Source organism: Silurus aristotelis (assembly GCF_946808225.1).
Source record: "Silurus aristotelis genome assembly, chromosome: 9".
In the NCBI taxonomy this organism is placed as follows: domain Eukaryota; kingdom Metazoa; phylum Chordata; class Actinopteri; order Siluriformes; family Siluridae; genus Silurus; species Silurus aristotelis.
The window spans coordinates 27,535,029-27,556,140 of record NC_139582.1 but is presented as its reverse complement, the minus strand read 5'-3'; the positions used below and the strand labels follow the sequence as shown (position 1 = coordinate 27,556,140).

Genomic DNA, 21,112 nt, shown 5'->3' with positions numbered 1-21,112 from the left:
TGGTGTTTTAATACAGGACTACAGGAAAAAACGGAAAAAAAGAGTGCTTGAAGTTGCACTTTAAGCACGGAGTCACCACAAAAAAAAATAAAATAAAATAAAAAATTTAAAAACCCTACAAAATACATATTTGGATATTGTCCACATATGAAACAGCGGGAACAAAATGTGATAAATCATTATACACCATTTAGAAATGATCCCAGCATATGGGCCGTATCAGCTATTCTGTGTGTGTTTGTGTCAGGAAAATTGCTCTCTCTCGTATCCCTCACACTGTTTTCTATTCTGTTGAAGGGATTTTTCGTGTCCATCATTTACTGCTTCTGCAATGGGGAGGTAAGTGACAACAGCCTTTCCAGTAGCTGTCTGTGTGTGTGTGTGTGTGTGTGTGTGTGTGTGTGTGTCATGGTTTTATTCCCAATTATGTCCTAAAGCAAGCATTGCAGGAAAACAAATAGCATTGTCAGCCTTTCTGCCCAAAATGGCAGCCCTGATAAACACAACTAAAAGCTTTTGCGATCAGTTCATCTGACCTCCATCTCCCATTTATATTCCACGTTCGCAGTAGTAATTGCCTTAGTACAGTATATTAAACGTTTTAAAATGGTCAATCTTAAATGTCAGGTCTCGCTATTATAATCGTGCGGCTACAACGGGGCTTGATAATGGATGGTTATAAAAATATGACATCCCTATTAATATTTATACTATTTTTTGGCTACCTTTTCGAAAGGAAAATAGTTACTACTACATGGACCAAACGCAAAAAAAGAACACGTTAATGATGACAATGTTCGCACATGGAAAAAAGTATTACATTAGTACCGTTTTTTTGTTTTATTTATTGTTCTTTGAACTAGGAGACACAAAACCTGTTCCAGCATGACAATAAATCCAGCTCCATGAAGATATGGAGTGGAAGATCTTGAGTGGCCTGCTATAGAGCTTTGATCTCATCTCTGTTAAACATGAACGACTGCACCAAAGGCCTCCTCACCTCACCTACATCAGCACCTAGCGAACCAGTGTTGATTTACTCATTGATGGAGACTCGGCGCAATTTTTGTACGTCGCGCCGGTTAAGGGTGTCTGGGAAATGCCGGAAACGCAAATGTAGCCGACTTTACTAATGCCCTTCGTGCTGAACGAGCACAAACCGTATATACTTCGCAACGGTTTGTCAAAGAGAGTCTCCTGTAAAGGGCTGTGATCCAAGATTCTGCTTAGCAATTTTGTTCGAAATTTCGTAATGAACACCAAATTTGAATGTGAAAAAACAAAAACCAAGCATTCTAGCTAAAAGTCGCCCATTAAGTATTAGCTATAGCCAACGCTTGTCGCGCTAACACAAAGGAAAAGCCGCAGACATTACAAACGTATACATACACACACTTCATGACGTCTATCACACAATGTGCAATTACTTATTTATACAATCAAAATAATACACAACATGCAAATTTATTTATTGAATCATTTACTATTCAAAATAAATACGTTCTAACTAGAAACACCGTTTCATGTAAATACTGTGAAAACCTTTGAGACTCGAACCGACTCGGAGAAACTCGCAAGAGTTCCGATGTTCATGTGCTGCAACGTACGTCTGCAAATGGCAACACACTTGAAACTGCATGCGAGTCCAAGCAACAGTAACAGTTAAGACAGGTATGATAGTTTGCAAGTTTTAAAAACTTCCCCTTGGGAAAGCTACAGTATGACTTAAAAGATGAAGATGCATCGATAGAGAAAGACAAAAAAAAACATTTATTTACTAAAGAATGAATGTAGTAGTTGTCAGTCAGTGTGTCAGCATGTGTAGGTAAGGTAGTGTAGTACTAATGTCATCGGTCCAACAAGAAAATAAGACCTTGGAAAACCGAACCCAAAGCGTAAGTGCTGAAAAATGGGAGGGTGCATCATGAGAGCTCCCCAGTCGTGGTCTCCATTAACCCCGTGGCCTTGTGGGGAATGAACCAAACCGAAACCAACCACCATCACCCTCTCAAAAGGGCCGTGCTGTTGAGATAAAGGTGTGAAGCCTGCATAAAATCTACAGACACGATCACCAACACAGCAATCCCATTTGCATTAACAGTGATGGCATAGGGAAAGCGGCAATGTCAGAATCGAACCCAGATTATCTCTCCATCCATTCATCTTTCATGCAGGTGTAGCCTTTAATTGATCATGTTTTCCAGAGATCAGTGAGCGTGAAATCCTTGAGCTGTATTCTTGACACTCGTCTAACTCCCTTCCTAAAGTCATGCATTATATGATTTTTAACATTCTGATCCATCAAAAAGATTCTTTCAGGACCTTTTTTTCCCCCAATCCTCCCACTGTTGAGGAATTCAAAAGTTGTCTTGTGTAAATTGACATCCCCCTGAATGATTAATTATTATCCTTAACTACAACGGTGTCATTTGTGTTGAAGACATGGAGTAACTCTTTGCATAAATGTCATGAATGCATAAAGCAGTATATATATATATATTTTGTTTTTCCGAATTCCAAAAAAAAAAAGTCAAGTCAAGTCAAGAACCTTTTTAATTTCTACCACATAAAGCTGACGCATTGCACGGTGAAAATGAGACAACGTTCCTCCAGAACCCTGGCGCTACATTGTACAACATAAAACTACGACACAAGTCCATCGAGGGCAACCAGTGCAGACAGACAACGCAAGACAGTGTGCGACAAATACGCATGACACAAAATACAAAATAGCGCCGACCAGTAAACCTGCTGTATACGGATTATACGGTACTGTGCAAAAGAGGACTGTAAAGGACTATGAACAAATGCATGATTGTGAGCAGTATATCTTGCCACTCCCCAAAAGACTTCAATAATAGACAATGTCCAAATGATCTTGCTTTAACTTGAACTAGACGGTTCTTTTGGTTTGTTCAGGATCATCACGACCGCTCTCAATCGGACTGAACAACAAGTCTTCAAGTCAAGTGGGACTTGGCCTATCTATCCAAACATGAGTCAGTACATGGGAGTGAAAGAGACTGATTATCGCTTGAAAACATCGAGAAACATAATTGAAGGCGTAATTGCTCTTACAGGGCCTTGCCTTATATAATAGTTTTTTTTCTGACACTGGAGCTGAAGCAGAGATTTAAGCAAAAAATAGCTTTGCATTGTTGCAGCAGAACAAGAAACCTATAGAAGGTGCTATAAGATCGCAAGAAGAGCTTTTAAGGTCCATGCAACAGTACTAAACTCTCAAACATCCATTGGCGTAATCTGAGAATCGGGAGGTAGTGCATCAATTTTTGTGTATTAAAGAGCGTATTTAAGCCACAAATGCCTCAAGTCGAAACACTTCACGTTTAGTCCCCATTTTCTGTTTATTATAACCCACACTCCCAACTCTCAAATAGATTTTTGTGTGGTTGTGGAGTTTTAAATAAATTCAACTACAAGGACATGAGGCGCTGTTGGGTGAGGAGGCCTGGGGTGCAGCCTGCGCTCCAATTCATCATTTTCAATAGAGTTGAGATCTTACACTCCAAAACATGAAAACCACATCTCAAAAGAAGCATGATTTGTGCACAGGGGCATCGTCATGCTGGAAAACGTTTGGGACTCCTTATTCGTGTGAAGGGAAAAAAATGCATGCTACTTCATCCAACAACATCCAATACAATTGTTTGCCTTCAACTTTGTGGTTCCAGTTTATGAAAGTACCAAATACGGCTGAAAAAGTCAGACGTCCATGCTGAATGTTATTTACATTCGCTAACCTAAATCATACTGATCGTTTACTGGTTCCCTCAGTATCTGTCTAACAGTTTTGAGAGAGGCCACGAATGAGGATTTGAACATACTAATAACATGTATGGAGTAGTTTTCAAATGTAACAAAATAAAAGGTGTTCTGAATGACAAATAAATGCAAATTTTACAACGTAGTGAAAAGCTTTTTTACGGCTGTTAAACACGTAAACATAAAAAAATTGAAATAGAATAAGGATAAAAAGCAGTAAAATACAGTAAATAAAATAAGGTATAAAGTATAAGTATAATAAAAGTATAGCTAAAAAGTATGAAAATAATGTTTTAATATACAACATTACTCATTCGAGGACTTGTTTCGCCGACTCATCAGTTCACTGCGAGAGATCGGGGTTTGAATTCGAAAGTCATTTACTTTAACGGTAATATTAATGAACCCATGGCTTCTTCAGGTTGTCTTCCAGGAAGAGTTCGGATTAGAATCTGCACGCTTGTGTACTCATTGTATAGTTCAGCGCTAGCCCTAGCCCTGCTCGTTTTAGCGAGATTAAAAATGGTCGCGAAACAATTTCACTTGACATTTCCAAACAGTGCTTCTTGATGTTTTCAGACGGCGTGGCCCAATCACAAGACGTATAAAACGTGTCAATCCAATGTGCTTCTGGGAACTGTACCAACGCTCTCATAGCTTCATTAATGGTCATGCAATAATTTGCTGTATGGCACGATAAAGAAAGGGAAAGCGATCTGAAAGCTTCAAGAAGCTAGCAAACAACTTTGATTTACTACAAAATGTAGATTGAAAGCGATAAACCTGTTTCAGGCATTTTTATACGACCACACAGAACATCAAAAGGCACAACTCGAATTTTTACACAAAAACTTGACTTTTTCTCTCAGGTCCAGACAGAGATACGAAAGACGTGGCAGCGCTGGACATTAGCGTTCGACTGGAAGGGTCCGGTTGTGCTGGTTAATTATCGCTACCGTTCGGTGCTGACTAGCGTCAACAGCAACAGCAGTGTTCAATCCCAGGTCCCGGCCATACTGACCAACCGAGTGTATCGCTCATCCCGACGGACCAGCAGCGATTGCATCTCGCAGAGCATGCGCACACACTCGCATCTCACCCTGCCCGGCTATGTCTTTAGCAACTCGGATGCCGAAAGCTTCCCTCCGTCCATCCCGGAGGAAAACGAGGACGACGCGAAACACCTCGACGACATCACGCTCCGGGAAAGCACAAGAGGCTTTCCGGGAGACGGTTCCAAACCCATCATTCTAGAAGGTGACGGCAAGCACATCGACGGAATCGGAGAGGATCGGGCGTTCGTCGCCGTTGCTTTCGGAGAGAATTCCGCCTGCGATGCGGACGTCACATTGAAGGACTCGGTGCGCTACAGCAGTTTGGCCCAGGAGGAAGAAGTGGAACTATAGGAGGAAAAGTGGCGACTGTGTTAGTGCCGTTTGCCTCACACACTTGTATTCAACGTTATGGCTTGTTTATTTATCAGGTAATGTACTACAAAACACCAATGGAGGGGGTTCTATTAGATGTTTCAGGAGGATCCAGATTCCGAATCTATTCAGAGACCTTTTCTAAGTGAACCAAATTACCTTAATACTTTATATTTGTGACTTGGGAATATGCAAAGACAATCTGGAAAACAATTTGAATAAAAATCATACTAGTGAAATGGCAACAATGAGGTAAACTGTGCACAACCAAACGTACAGTAAGTTCATGGAGTTGCTGCAAACAAATATGAAATACACTAAACTATATGGACAAAAGCATTGTGACACCTGACCTTTCCAGCCATATGTGGTTTTTCTCCAAACTTTTACCACAATGTTGTCGGTAGACAATAGTATTATCTTTAGCATGAAATATTGTCTTCACTTGAACGAGAAGACCCAAACCTATATGCCAATCCAAATGCCCCCATACACAAGGCCAGCTCAAGAAAGATATGGTTTACATAGGTTGGAGTGGAAGATCTTAAGAGGCCTGCTATAGAGCTCCAACCTTAATGAACAAGATGAACTCAAACTCTGACTGCACCCTAGGCTTCCTCACCTCACCTATATCATCACCTGACTTTCCTAACGCCCTTGTGTCTGAATAAGGACGAATCCCCACAAGCACACTCCACAGTCTAGCAGAACATCTTCCAAAAAGAGTGCAGGATATTAGAACAGCCAATAGGACTATATATATGGGATGTTCATGGGCACACACCAATCCTATGGTCAGGTGTCTGGAAATGTGTTGCCCATATAGGGGTTAAAGAATGGAATTCATGATAGTAAAAGCACCAAATGCTGTATAAAATAAAATCATGACAGCATGAACTTTGTATCCAGATTCTGCCTGCACACTCTATTGCTCGAACATTGACAGTCCAATTTTGCATGGAAATTTTTTATCATTTGGTAGATTTTTCCCGGACTGCCTTGGAGGCTAGCCTAGGAAAGAAAATGTCACCGACTAACTAACTTGAAAGCATAGCAAGCCAAATTGTAGTCAAGCTACCATTAGCTAGCAAGCAGTTAGTGATAGCAGGGAAAGCCTGTGCCACTATTGTGCTAGTTTGGGAATAGTTTAGGAGAGAGAGAGAGAGAAGAGAGAGAGAGAGAGAGAGAGAGAGAGAGAGAGAGAGAGAGAGAGAGGTTAGCGCTTGTAGCTATAACTAATAAGGGGTGCCAACTGTGTTAGTGTGATTAGCCAAATCTTAAGTCATGATATTTAATTACTGTACAAGAATGCCTGTTCAGGGATTAGCTAGCTATCTAACGTTAGCTATAGTTCAATGTAGCTAACGTTAGCTAGCAAGGAGTGAATGATGTGTATCTGTGGAGTTCCTCATCCTTAGTTTGTTGCTTTGAATAAAATTTACATTTTGCCCATAGCTTGCTGGCTATATAGCACAGTACCCTCTAAACAGTGCCCAAAACTACATACATCTAAATCATGTCTCAATGACTTCTAATAAGACATTGATTTATTTTGGACCCTACATAAATTGTGATACCCTAGACCCTACATGATTGTCTCACCGATAATGAAACACCATCGACAACTGTATGATGAGCGCTATGCAGCCGTCGGCAGCCGGCAAAACTATATACGTTTGATGCGCACAAAAAATAATTCATAAATTGTGTTTAAAAAAAGTGTTTTTGCTTTTGGTTCCTGTTCAAATAGAACCAATTTGCTGTTTTGCACAAAAGTAAGCGCATGACCCCTCTCAGACAAACCTGGGATTTGTATACACCAACGTATTTTATGTAGAGAATGTGAATTAAGGTCCTGTATTATGGCGTGCTTTGTTTATTAAAAAGTGATTAAGTTGCAATACGATGCTAATGACTTTTCTACTCAAGGTGTCATGTGTGTGGCTGTTTATCCTGTTTTATGGCTGAATTCTGCCGTTTTCAGTATGTTTGGGATCTTTAGTATAGTGACCCCGGTGTAGGCTCACTGCCCATTGTATAAGGTAGTATACATCCACTGCATCAGTTTCCAGATCTGGGCTGACACAATGGCAGCCTACACTGTCACAGCCCATTCACCTAAAGGTTCAGTGAGTTACTGCAGACCTCCTGTAAACTCAAACCAGTCTGACTGATTCTTCCCTGACCTCTCTCAACAAGGCAATTCTGTCCCAGAACCTTTTTTCGACGTGGACGAATATGGAATGCTTTATGCAAATGTATGTTTATTATTAGTCAACCAAACTCAGAGCATGAAGACAAAATATTCTTGTAAATGTTCGAAAGTAATTATGGCGTGTTTTAATTACGTAAATCGTCAGGACACCAAAAGGATCTTTTGCTATGTTTCCACACGGACGGTTTTAAATGCCGGATTTGTGCATCATGGCAGTTTTTGGTGCTTGATTTGAGATGGCGCATCAGTAAAACAAATGTTTTATGATTAAAAATTATTTTTCAGGGGAGTTTTTTTTTTAATTTGTATATATCTGAGTAAAGAACGTACGTGGTGAATAAATGTGTTGAAGGTTTTTATTTGACCTCAAATATTTAGTTATATATTTTTTTAACAGTAATGGTCAAACAAATGCGTTCATTAATACAATTACTGCCGTTAAAATAGATTTAGTTTGTATAGGGCTTTTAAGAGGCATATTTTAAATAGATAAATCTAAAATGTGAAGTGTTAACCCAGGGTTATTTAGAGAAAAAGAAATATGAATAGGCAAATCAAATCTGACTGAGTTGATTACGGAGGACATTTTGCGTTTAATTGCTCATGAATGAACCTTTATCTTTTATTTTAACCTTACTGACAGACTGGAACAGCAAAAATAGCATTGAGAGGAAACTGGAAAACTTGGAGGAAACTGGGAAACCCAAGTTCAGAACTTGAAACCTAGAATATTTTAGTAACCCATAAAAATAAAATAATAAACTTATTTCTGTCATTTCAGCAAGAGTGAAATTCTTTCTTTGCAAATCCCAGCATATCAAGGGCCTTATTCAAGGGCCCAACAGTGGCAGTAACCCAAAGCTTCAACCATTGAACTACTACTTCCCTAAACTGCCCCTCACTGAGGCAATTGAACCTTGTCTTTCAAATGACAATCAGAGATACTGACCACTTTACTAATGAAGAAATCCAAGCACCAAATCCAACTAAAATACATGAGGGAAAGTTGCCGCACCATTCGGTTTTTAATATGCGGTCATGTGCTGTTTCGATGTAGAGGATCCTTGCTGCCAAAAGCTAAATCGGGAATGGTCAGATGCCACAAATGCAGGCGGACGCAAATGCAGTCAAGTTAGGCAGGCTGAAATAATCCAAACTGGCATGCCAGGAACAACTACACAAGAACAGGCAGAAGGGCAGGGATAGCGTTAAGCAAGGCGATAACAAACCCAGAGATAGAGATGTATTTGGTAACAAAGTGAAAATACAAATGATCAAAGGCTGACAGGAATGAACAGAGTTGGCACATCACGTCCCGCTAGAATCACTTAGAGATGCAGTAGTGGTGTAACTTATATAATATATAATGTAATGTGTAGAGTAAAAGTGTAAAATAAAGGGGCACAGTTCCGTTTGTTCATGTGCATCGATTTTTACTATACGAGGAAGACCTGCAGTGCTTAAGCCATCATTTCCACAGCAGAAGTAAATATTTCCGCACTGACAAAAGCACAGAACTGCCATTCCGAAGGTGAAATAACACCTTAGGGCCTTAGAGCGCAAAAGTGGGTGGATAAAAGCCGTTGATGAATCACGAGTGAAAGTCATCTACATGGAGGCCACGGCGTTTGCTTGATTTTAGCTGCTGATCAAAGTCAAATGAGCCTCTTGAGATACGTGTGTGTAAATGTTACAACGTTCAAGTCTTAATGATGGCAATGGGGTCCTGTTGGATGATTCCCTTTTTCCTGCCTATTTGGGTTATGAACATGAAGACATTATTCATAATGTCTTCATGTCTTCATTAAACAGCTATAAATACAGATGGAGTTTGTTTGTATTTTTTTTTCCCCAATACACCACATGTGGTGAGGCAGAATTAGTTAATGTGTACCGAGAGCCAGGGCACTGGATATTAGCATGCAATCTTGAGTATAGGCTTTTAATTATAGTTATCCATGTAGGAGGAGCAAAGATTCCATGGAATTTCAAGACTGGAAACTTTCAAGGGGAATATATAGTTGTTCAAGGGAATTAATGGGAATAAACTGGGAATTTAAATGTAGTTAAAAAAATAAAATTTTGGTTCAACCAACCACATTTAAAGCAAATTTCAGAATTTCTCCCCTACACGTTCCTCAATCATAGAGCGCACTTGCTGCCACTGACGCCACACCCCCTACATGCACTGTGCATTCCTTTATAATGCACATGATTACACACACAATTTCTTGAATCATGCACATATCATGGAGATTATTCACGCAAAAATTACAGGAATATTACATGCATTTATGTTTAAAACCTCCCTGTGCTCTGTGTAAACTATCGTGCAACAAAATGACACCAACAATTAAATGGTACAATTGAGATTTTTCCCATAAATTCCGACTGTTTCCTACTTGTAATATCTCCAGAAATCCCACAAATTAAGTTCCTATTGAAAGTTTCTGGAAATGTCCTTGAAATATTTTACCCCTTTGCAACCCTATGTGCAAACAATAAAGCTCATTATAGAGGTTTGTATAATAGTGCAAGTTCATTCTATTTGGTAATGTGGCTTACAGCAGCCAGGTAGCTACCCAAAGACATTGGAGTTGGCAATTAGAGTTCTTTTGTCCAAAAATTTGATCCATTTCACTAGAGAAGTTGCTTCCTCTCATTTACTATATCAGAGATTATACAGTACAGAACTACAGCCAGGGAGTAGACAAACAGGCTAAACAGACAGTCTTCTAGCTACCTTGATTCATCAATGTGGGTAAACCATATTGCAACCTGTATGTTCTCTTAGCTAAACAAATTTTTTTTTTTAAAACTCTGCTATTGTATGTAATTGCAATAAAATACAGACATACTGAATGCACAAGCAGTACCTGTACAATATTTAAATAGCATGAGGTTTCGATTTTGTCTGTTCTAAAAGCTTCAGGTCCTTAGATTTGAACCACCCCAGAAACCCCCAAGTCCGGTAAGTGTTACTGTCCGTTTGGAAAACTCTTGCTTTCTAAAAACAGGTTTTCTTTTTGGATTGCGCTCAAAAAATTGACAATACCTCCCCTAACCGTTACTTGTTTGAGGGCAATTCCGGCTGACGAAAAACAGCAAGATGCTCCCACCACCGTGCTTTGCTGTGTAAGTGGCATTTCCAGGATGAGCTCAAGTGTCGATTTTCAACCAAACGGATCTCAAAATTGGATTGGACATAATAAATCTAGTTTGCGGAGGGTCGTTTGCTATTCGAGCCGTGGATCTTGATATAAATTGCTGAGAGAATCCTGTGTGTTCTACCTGTTGTAGAAAGTTCATAAGGTTCTCTGATTCTTCTCAACTGTATAAATGCACGGACTTCCTATCAACACAGCATTGAAAAATGGTGCAAAACCCTTCTCCGGCTGAGGGGCCGGTGGAAGTAGGGACTGGGAGTAATTACTCGACACTCTGATGCTGCTCTAACCAGGCAATGTTGTTTACCACGACCATTAGGAGAATTCAGTGAGGGGTAAATAAGCTGCCTTCTTCTCGCTCCATTCTCTCCGCTCCTTTAGCGCATGCTAATTACAGAGAGCTGATCAGTGACAGCGATGAAGAAACAAAGCTTTACACTTCAGTGCATGCGTTCTCGATGATTTTGCAAGCACTTCTTGCAAAATTGCACTACTACTGAATCAGATTAGCTAGGACTTAGTTAGGGCTCCTACTGTGATCAGTGATCGTGGAAAACGTATTAGTTGTTTTCAAACAGGTGCTGTATAAGGTGAATCTCAAGTCATTAATAACAGTGTGGTGTGAGGTCCAAGTGGAAATATTTAATCGATTTTTACTTGTATGAATGAACAGAAATTCAAATATAGGGCCATCAAGAAAAAATATTAACGCACATTTTGCTAACTAAAGGCACATTTGTTGATCGAGTTGATGAGCCTGATATCCATATGTTTTACTTGAGATTAATCACTTGGTGTAGAAACCCAAAGAACCAGGAGGAACCTCGTGCATACAAAGGAACATGCAGAACTCCAATCAGAAACGGGCTCAAGATCGAACCGAGGATCCCCCTTTTTTTTCTATTCCAAGACACAAACCAGTCATATCAAAAAACATTTCACTGCCTGTCACATCATATATGGGAGGCGATGTGTCATGAATGTGAATTGGTAGTTCATCCGTTGAGATGTCAGACTTCTGATTAGAAGGTCATGAGTTTGAATCCCTTGAGCAAGGCCCCTACTCGTATACATGAAGTTCTAAATAACATCTGGCATAAAAATAAAGATATAATAAGGAAAGTGGCAGCACAGTGGCTAAGACATTAGATTTCTGTTTGCAAGGTCATTAGTTCAAATCCTCTATTGCCAACCTGCCACTGTTGAGCCCCTGAGTAAGGCGGGACCTGCCATACAGTGTGAATCTAAACATGTAAACTCTATAAACAAAGTTTAGATCTTCTCAGAATTCAAATAAAGGACAGAAAACTTTCACACTGTGCTGTGTATTTCTGTCTTTCTGTTCAAAAGATAAGTCATTAATCTGCCTGCACTAAACTAAACCTCAAGTCCGGCGTACTTTATTGAGCCTCCCCCTCCCTCTCTAAGTGAGAGAAAATCCCACAGTGCACATTCTGATGCTTATTGGCTTTGTGCACAGTATGTGTCCAGCGTCAAAGGCTTCGAGCAGCCTGAACAAATAGTAATGACTTCCAGCTATTATTGTACTGATATTGAGTGCAGGATAATTATGATGAGGACTGGAAGAGAATTTATAAATAAATAAATTAATAAATTAATAAATAAATAAATAAATAAACACTTCTGAAAAATGAAACAATAAAAAAGCTCAATAGAAATGAGAAAATGATTGATGAATAAACAAATAAATCTCACACGATGCCATTTTTATTAGCTAAGGGACAGGGTTAGAAAATGAATAACTGATTTAATAATGTTTGCATATGGCTTCACTTTTTTATTAAAAAAAATTTATAAATAAAACGTGATCTAGATAAAAGTATTGGGACTTTTCCAGCCAGATGTGTTTTCCCCCCAAACTGTTACCACAAACTTGCACACAATTGTATAGAATGTCTAATTAATTTTCCCATCCAATTGACCTCTACCTCCGATTGAGCTCTGAAATCAACACTACTGAACAACTTTGGGATTAATGTGAACGCTAACCAGGTCTCCTCACTTCCATGAGTACTTTATTTTAGTACCCTCATGTTTAAATAAACTCAAATCACCACAAAATCTGGTGGAACATCTTCCCAGAATAGTGGAGGTTATTAGAACAGCAAAAGGGATGTTCAAGAAAAACATTAAACATGGTATTTTGGCAAGTGATAATCTTGAATGGGGCAAAATTATATATATTTTTTCAAGTTATACTTTTATTAATTAAATATACAATTATTTAGTGGAAGTATTTGAAGTGGAAGCTTTTGGACAGCTTACCAGAAGGTTGTGCGATCAAATCCCAGCACCAACATGTTGCCAGTGCTGGGATTTGATCTCACAACCTTGTATTGCGAGAAATTCCTGCGTCTTGGGAATGGTACTGGTGTACATCCTGGAGTACTGCCATCTCTACCAAAGTTAATTTCTTGCAGCAAATATAGACTTTCTCTCTGCATTGAGGTCAAAGTAAAAGTGACCGCGAAACAACACGATTCCCCATCCGATAGATCACGACTTTAAATTAGTTCAACAAATTGTGTAGAGAGAAAATAATTTGTCTTAACATTTCAATAAAGCAAATAAATCATAGAAAATACTATGTTTAAATATAATTTCTTGCTGCACAATCTTGCATTTTTAGTTTATAGTATTTCGTATTCCAGGTGCTCGAACGTGTTGGTGAAGAGCGTTTGACTCTGTAATTATGGGATGTCTGCCGATCATCCAGAAAGGACCGGTGAAAACGGCGACAGAGGGTCAAGACGTCTTCCGATTTCGTGAATCGGGGTCTCCTGAGGTCTGGACCAGATATCCTCATACTGTTTTCATTTGTACTTTTGCTATTTATGCAAACTTCTGAAAAATTTACCTTTCGAGACCAGGGCAATACTGCACCGGTTCTCCTCCAGCCAGATTTGTATTTTGTTTCTCATCTGAAATGCTGATTCCCTACACAATCCTTTCTGTGGAGTACAGTTTGTTCAGTGTTGAGTTGTCCGCCTCCGCACTCTGTCTTTACATTGGGACGACTTGTTAGTTTGTCCCTCAGTGTCCACACAATGTCTGCTGGCAAGTGATGCATCAAATCTTGGCCTGAAAGTCGGTGCCCTTATTCCAAAGCAATGGCAGAATTAACCACACACTATCTTACCAACAGCAGTGTCCTTTTGCTTCTGCAGGAGAAGGAGAGGAAACCTACCAGCAAACTCTGTCTTACACAAATACAGTCTACAATCAGATCAGTATGTGATGTCCATCATAACCAGCAGCAGCAAACGAGGCGGTCACCTAGGGGTGTAGGGGTGAGCCCCCTGCCCCGCCACCGTTCTCACCATTTACAAGTTTTATGTACAGTATATATGTTTACATACTTGAATTTAAGCAATTTAACAAGGAGTATTTATAACCTTTTAATGGAAGGCTGTGAATCATTTGTACAGTACAGTGTGGGGGTGAAGTTTTGTGGTGGAAGGGCAGAGGGAGGGGTGACGATAGAAATGTCGGCTATGGTGCCAAAATGTCTAGTCATTTCCCTGGTTTTAGCACCCTCACTTCCCCCTTCAAACTGTGATTTTTTTTTATGTTTTTCCAGAATTATCCATCTATAGGCTCCTTCGTATAGCTAATACTTGAAGCTTTGTTAGCAAATGTGTTACATAATACAGCTGAAGCCCAATCATAACAAAAAAAAAGTCTCCCTCTGGCAAACCATTGACTTCACCAGACCAGAGCCAGAATGAACTTTTTCATCAATTTGAGCTACAGTAGCTGTTCTGTGCTCTTTGCTCTCAAGCAAAACATACTATTCTCGAGATACTGCAAACCCTGACCCCTTCTACTTTAAAAAAATGCTAGATCTTTCGTGATGCCCTGCTTCTGTTTGGAGTTTTTATAAATGGTAAACCTCTCACTGATGCTGAGGATGGGATTACGGTGAATGATCCACTTAATAACCATGAAAATGTCTTTGGAATGCAATTAACATGAATAGTTTTTCTCCTCACACTTTTAAACGTTTTGCACTCACCAGTGAACCGCAACTGATAAGACTTCATTATATATTTATAGACTTCTTGGTTACTTAGTTGACTATTTAATATGCAGTTACAGAAGATTTAGGATCGCAATACCTGGTGTCTTTCAGATGAGGACGGTGCAGAGACAAACTCAGAACGGTTGGAAATCCATTGTTTTTCTTTCAATTGTCCAAAACAACGAAAAAAAATTTAAAAAGTCACTCCACAACTCAAGAGGGACATTTCTAAATCTGCACCTCAAGAGGGTACAAAAAAAATTAAATAAAAAATAAACTAAGGAAATGGACCACAAAACAAAAAAAGGAACTGAAATGCTGTATACACAGGGATATCAGGCCTCAGGTGACAACAATCAGAATTAATTAGGGACAAGGGGTGTAAATTGTGACATCTAGTGGGAGGAATGGGACACAAGTAAAGAAATAACAAAAAAGCTAGAGACCTGGCAGAAATCCTTCAGATCCTGACAGAAATTAAATAAAAAAGGTAAAAATGGAACAAATTAAAAATCTAGTAGATAGATAGATAGATAGATAGATAGATAGATAGATAGATAGATAGATAGATAGATAGATAGATAGATAGATAGATAGATAGATAGATAGATAGATAGATTAGAAAAAGATTTGACCTGAAAACAGTGGGTTCAGTGACTGATGATATAAATCGATGCCGCCCTTCCCCCAGTGAACAATCAAGTGAACAAATGTTGACGCACGTGTGAATTTTACCTCAGGTGATAAATCGGGCCCAAACCTCTTCTTGCAAACGATATCTTTTCTATGAAGATAGCGTTTACAAGATTTTCTATAGAGCTCTGAACTGCCCCCCTCACTGTACAATAATACTCGTCTTTACTAACACCCTTGTGGATGAATGAGCACCCCCGCAAAGGCTCCACAAGCCCGAGGACCCCACAAATCCCCACAATGACACTCCAAAATGTAGTGGAACATCTTCCCTGAAGAGTGGAGGTTATCATAGCAGCAAATTGGAACTAAATATGGAATGGGATGTTCAGAAATCACACGCCTCACCACATCTCGTGGTGACGTGGCCACAAGCCTTTGACAGTTACAGGAAAAAAGTTGAGAACGTATTTCCTGAAGAAAACGTATAAATCTTTAAATGTACAGATGGCTTTTGACAGGATTTTGGGTAAAATAGAAACATAGACACCACAGGCATGTTTTTTTTAAACAGCTTTTCAACCCTCTCTAAGCACCCTACATCCTGCAACACATTATCTTACATTCCAAATGTTACATCAAATAAACCAGGTAGAAATTCAAAGACCAGAACGAAACAAATGGCATGGAAAAACATTTCTTTTCTTTTTGCAGATATTCTAGTATGCAAGAAAAACCAAATAAACATTCCTTCACAGCTTTTTAAACTGTCAATCATGATTGAAGCGGTCGAGCTTCAGCAGATGAACCAAGCACAAAACAAAGCCGCCGCACTTTACATACCATGACCAGGAATGATTATCATTTAAGATTTGCATTTCAAAGGTGTTTCCTTCGTGACTGATTCGTTTTAGTGGCTAATCCTGAGCTGTGAAGGACTATTTAAATACAAATACATACATACAAAATGGTCTATCGATGGTCTGTTACATTTGTTTATTTTATACTAGAATATATTTTTTCTCTTGGAATGCAAAAGCAACAATGCATGCATTAACACATCTTTTGTGATAGTACGAGTTCCCACGTTCCAAAACTAAGCTGCTAGGCAGACTGGGTGATAGGAGATGAGATGCGTGTGTTGGGATGCAATGAGTATTCCTGCCATGAGTTTTAGAGATGATACTGTTTTTCCCATAAAACTATAATTTCATTACAATCGCTTACAATGACTAGACTCATCACTTCCCATCACTCATCACACCAGCGGCCCACTCCTCGTACTTCGCTACTTACATCCGAGATCAAATGTCCAACCCAAATCAAACATGCGGATGATCCGCTGTGGCGACCCCTACTGGGAGAAGCCGAAAGAAAGGTATTAAATAACAAACCCAAGATCATTCAATTGTGGTAATTAAGTTCTGGATAATTGTTTTCATGAAACACACGTCCCGACGTGATTAATAAAAGCAGGGTTGAGTTGTTTGATAACCATGTTCGTCTACAGTAATCCCTCGCCACATCACAGTCCAGCTTTGTCTCACCATAACACGGGTTTTTACATGGAACATACAATTTTGTTTTGCAGATTTTCGCGGGATTTTGCGGTATATAGGTAGTATTGTTAAGAGTTAATTTAATTTAATTATTTTTGTGGTAAAATAAGCATTTTCTTGCTTAACAATTTAGCTTTTAGAAGAGCCGTTTTATCCACACTTAATTCATCATCATCTTCGTCATTCAAGTTGGATCTTCACTGCCGAGTACCCATGTAGAATTTTTTAATGTTGAAATTTACGTAGGTTTAAGAATATTAAAAGTGTCTAAGTGAGGAGAAAAGGTTTATAAGAGTGTCGGGACGGTTTATAAAGCCTTAAGATATACAGGGATTTTCGCCTATAGCAGGGGGCGGGGTTTGTGTCTGGAACGTAACCCCCCACGATAGGCGAGGGATTACTGTATTCAATTTGATCACGTTTTTGTTTCGACAATGGAAATTATTACACAAACCTACTACAAATTGGTCATTTTTTACTACTTATATTTGACTTGAAATAGCTATGTACCGAATTTCGATGCTAGAGTGTGGAATTGTACATCAATTTTACTGTTCTACAAAGTTCGGTACCTCAAGATAAAATGTGCTAATTCTTATATATATTTTGTTTAAACGAATTAGAAAACAGAAGGTCAACGTTATTTCACGATAAAGATATCGATATAATTAACTATACACATGCAAGTACATTTGCCCACAATGGAGGTGGGGGGTCATCTGAAGACCATGATGCCTCATAACTTTTCAACAAAAGAGCAATGAAAGTTTATACATTTATCTTCACTTTGAGACTGAAAATTATGACCTAACTGTAATTTATTGATCTTTTATAGCATTTTCTTGACCAGATCTATGCATCTTCGACTGGGCGACAGGAGCTTTCAGAGCAGGAGAAAGTACAGACATAACAAAATATATGTAAAACAGTTAACAATTAAAAATTGCACTATATACAGAACTAGATATAATGATTCAATGAATGTACAGATGTTATTTACAAGTGTGTGGTTTCTTAATGTACCATTAAGATTCCATGTATAAATGTGTCAGTTATGATGGGCAAAGTTATGAATATTTAAATTGTTCAGGTTGAGTATTGCCTGCGGGAAAAATCTGTTATTTTTTATAGGCAACAGTTCGAAGAGTGAGTGGGCTGGGTGTGTGGGGTCCAAAGAGAATTTTTTTTGCCCTTTTCTTCACTCTGGAGGATCTTGGAGGTTAGACAGTGGGTCTTGCAGTTACATTTGATGGCTGGTGAAAGTGTCATTGCCTCACATTTCTAAGGAGCAGTCGTGTGATATTTTCCCCTCAGAAACCAATATGCCTGGAAACTGTGTAAATTTTACTACATTTGTGGCGATGTTACATATGCATTTTGCAGAATGATACTACCTATATTTTATAAAATAGGGGATCAGGACAAAAGTTGGGTCCCTCATTAAGGATGCATTAGATGTACAACTTATCTGCACCATTGGCTAAGCAAAAAGGAAAAGTCTATGCCTTTCGCAGACTGATGTTAGAGCTTGTATTCTATAATTATCCAATATTCATATTATATTTCCTAAGTTTTGAAACTGTAATATTCTGAGGTAATATCTTAATAGTCTCTAAAGCTACACAGCAATGGGACCAATTCAGCCACAATTCGGTCGTTTAAAAAAAAAAAAAAAAACATTAATGGTGTCCATAAAAAGTGACATTTGTTAGTTGTGTGACATCAATTTTCATTGTTATATTACGTTTTGCAAATTTTTTTTAATTTTGAATGGATTGATGCAATTTTGACCTCAAGCTGTATCTTGGAATCTGGATCCAATTAACACTAAACACTTAATGTTCCTTTAATAGTGAAAATGATTGTTTAAAGGATATTCTTTCCGATTTATTTATTTGACATATTTCTTAATGTTAAACCCACCCTGGGACCTACTACAACTTGGGGGCACGTAACCAAGAAATATACAATTCTATTGAATTTTCTTTCTATAGAGCTTCAACAATGGATAACTGGAAATAAATAGAGAAATATACTACAAATGAGTATTGTTTTACTTCTTAAATTGCAGAAACAAGAAGATAACGTTTGCATAACTGATCCCTATGTATCGGTTTTTTCAAATGAAATTTTTTTACATAATTTCACATCTACTAGAACTTTGGAACTTTTGAAACATGCAATTCAATTCAATTTTATTTATATAGAGTTTTGTCATTGGACAGTTTAAAAAAATTTAAAACACAAGAACATACTATACATTGGTGTTGTTTAACTGTTAATAATTGGGTCCAACCGATGAATCAAATAAACGATTCCCTTCACAACAAAATTGATATCTTTCTAAAAGCTATCATGCACTATTAAGGTGTCCAATCTATTCTGCATTTCTCTCTGTATTATTCTTGCTCCTTCGCCAACTCTCAGAAAAATTTCTAGAACATCTTGCTCGGCCTTCTATCGAGCTCCAACCCTATTGAACATGATGAAATGGCAGGGCCTCCTCACTCTACAACTTTTTGTGGCTGAATGAGCAAAAAAATCTCCACAAGCACCCTCCAAAACCTAGTGGAACATCCAATGGAAGAGTGGTTATTATAAGAGCAAATGGGGATGAAATGTGGAACGCGGTGTTCTAAAAAGCACATACTGATCATATGGTCAGGTGTCCACAAACCTTTGTGCATATAATGTACTTTAACTCAAAACTATAAAATTATACTGGGATAATATACTGCAATATACTGAAATTATTAAGAGATGCCTGCTGTGCACCCAAGAAAGTGTGTGGGCATGTTTGAGCTTCCACAATATTTCTCCTTTCTGTCTTGGTATTCGCTAATCTACGTTCTCCCAATCTTTCTGGCACGTTCCCTTCATGCCGTTTCCAGCTGTTCACTGTGCGTTCTTTCAGCTCGGTGAAATCTGTTCTTTATCTTCCTTTTCCCCTCTTTTCCGTATTACCTTGTTCTTGGCTGACAGATCTTTTTTTTTTTTTTTTAACACAAAGTCCACTAGAAAATCATTGGTGTGATTAAACATTGTTTTCAGGCACAGCTCTTTTTCACCTCTTGTATTTAGCAAGTTTTTTTTTCTTTTATTCAACATGATTAAACATTGTATTCAACCGCGGCTCTTTCTACACTCCACGCGCATTATCCAAATGACTATTCAATGATAGTCTTTTAGCTCTAAATGGGAAAGGTATCGAATGAAAAATCTGAGCATTTTCTTTGAATGTGAAAGGCATCTAATGGAATATAATGGGCCCCTACACTTATTACTACAAAAGGCGAAAAACATCTTACAGAGGTTTTACTTATACATCTGCACACACATACATTGACTTGTGAATATATATTATACATTATATAGACTATATGGACAAAAACATTTTGGGCATGACTTTTCCAGCCATATGGCAATTGTATAAGATGTTTTTGGATGGGTTTTTTTCCCCTTTACTTGAACTAGGAGACCCAAACCTGTTCCAGCTCAACCCTACTGAACACCCCTGGGGGTAAAATGACTTTACTAAAACCACAAGCACACTCCAAAATCTAGTGGAACATCCTCCCAGAAGAGTGGACATCATTATAACAGCAAATAGGACACGTACATCTTATTGTCAAACATTAATGCTTATATATATATATATATATATATATATATATATATATATATATATATATATATATATATATATATATATATATATATACACACACACACATACATACACACTATATTTCCAAAAGTATTGGGTCACCTGACATTTCCTGCTATATGTGGTTTGTTTCCAAAGCTTGAGGCACTCAATTGTATAGGACGCCTTTAGATGCGTATAATAAAACTTTGCATTCGCTTGAACCCTGGTTTTACATGCTTTAGAGAGGAAGATCTTGCTGCTATAAAGCTCTGATCTCATCCCTACCGAACACATTTGGGATGCATGTGAACGCTGCCTTTCATAACACCCTTGTGGCTGATGAACACAAATATCCATAAGCACACTCCAAAATCTGGTGGAACATCTTCCCAGAAGAGTGGAGGAAATCATAAGAGTAGATTGGGACTAAATGTGGAATGCAATGCTCAAAAATCACACCGTACTAATGACCAGGTGACCCAATACTTTTAAAAATATATTGATACAGGTGTAACGGTACACAAACATTAAATATTAAAATGTAAAACACACACACACACTTATAGACATGTATTACAAAAATAGGGTCTAACAAATGTAAACTATTTACTATTTTAATTAAAAAATATAATTTTGT

The 21,112-nt window shown here is 38.3% G+C and overlaps 1 protein-coding gene and 1 long non-coding RNA gene across 2 annotated transcripts in view; one reads left to right on the top strand and one right to left on the bottom strand.

The window, feature by feature from the left end:
• The window catches only part of pth2rb (parathyroid hormone 2 receptor b), a 38,879-nt gene extending 31,768 nt beyond the window's left edge, over positions 1-7,111 (top strand). The window contains exons 12-13 of the mRNA XM_083550699.1: positions 298-339; positions 4,653-7,111. Coding sequence (XP_083406825.1) covers positions 298-339; positions 4,653-5,189 — 579 coding nt within the window. The 3' untranslated portion in view covers positions 5,190-7,111. The remainder of the gene's footprint in view (positions 1-297; positions 340-4,652) is intronic.
• LOC310731254 overlaps positions 1-16,003 on the bottom strand; it is a 61,474-nt gene extending 45,471 nt beyond the window's left edge. The window contains exons 1-2 of the long non-coding RNA XR_014535130.1: positions 15,370-16,003; positions 14,732-15,101 (exon numbers count right to left, since the gene is read on the bottom strand). This is a non-coding gene — a long non-coding RNA (uncharacterized lncRNA). The remainder of the gene's footprint in view (positions 1-14,731; positions 15,102-15,369) is intronic.
• Positions 16,004-21,112: the final 5,109 nt, after the last annotated feature.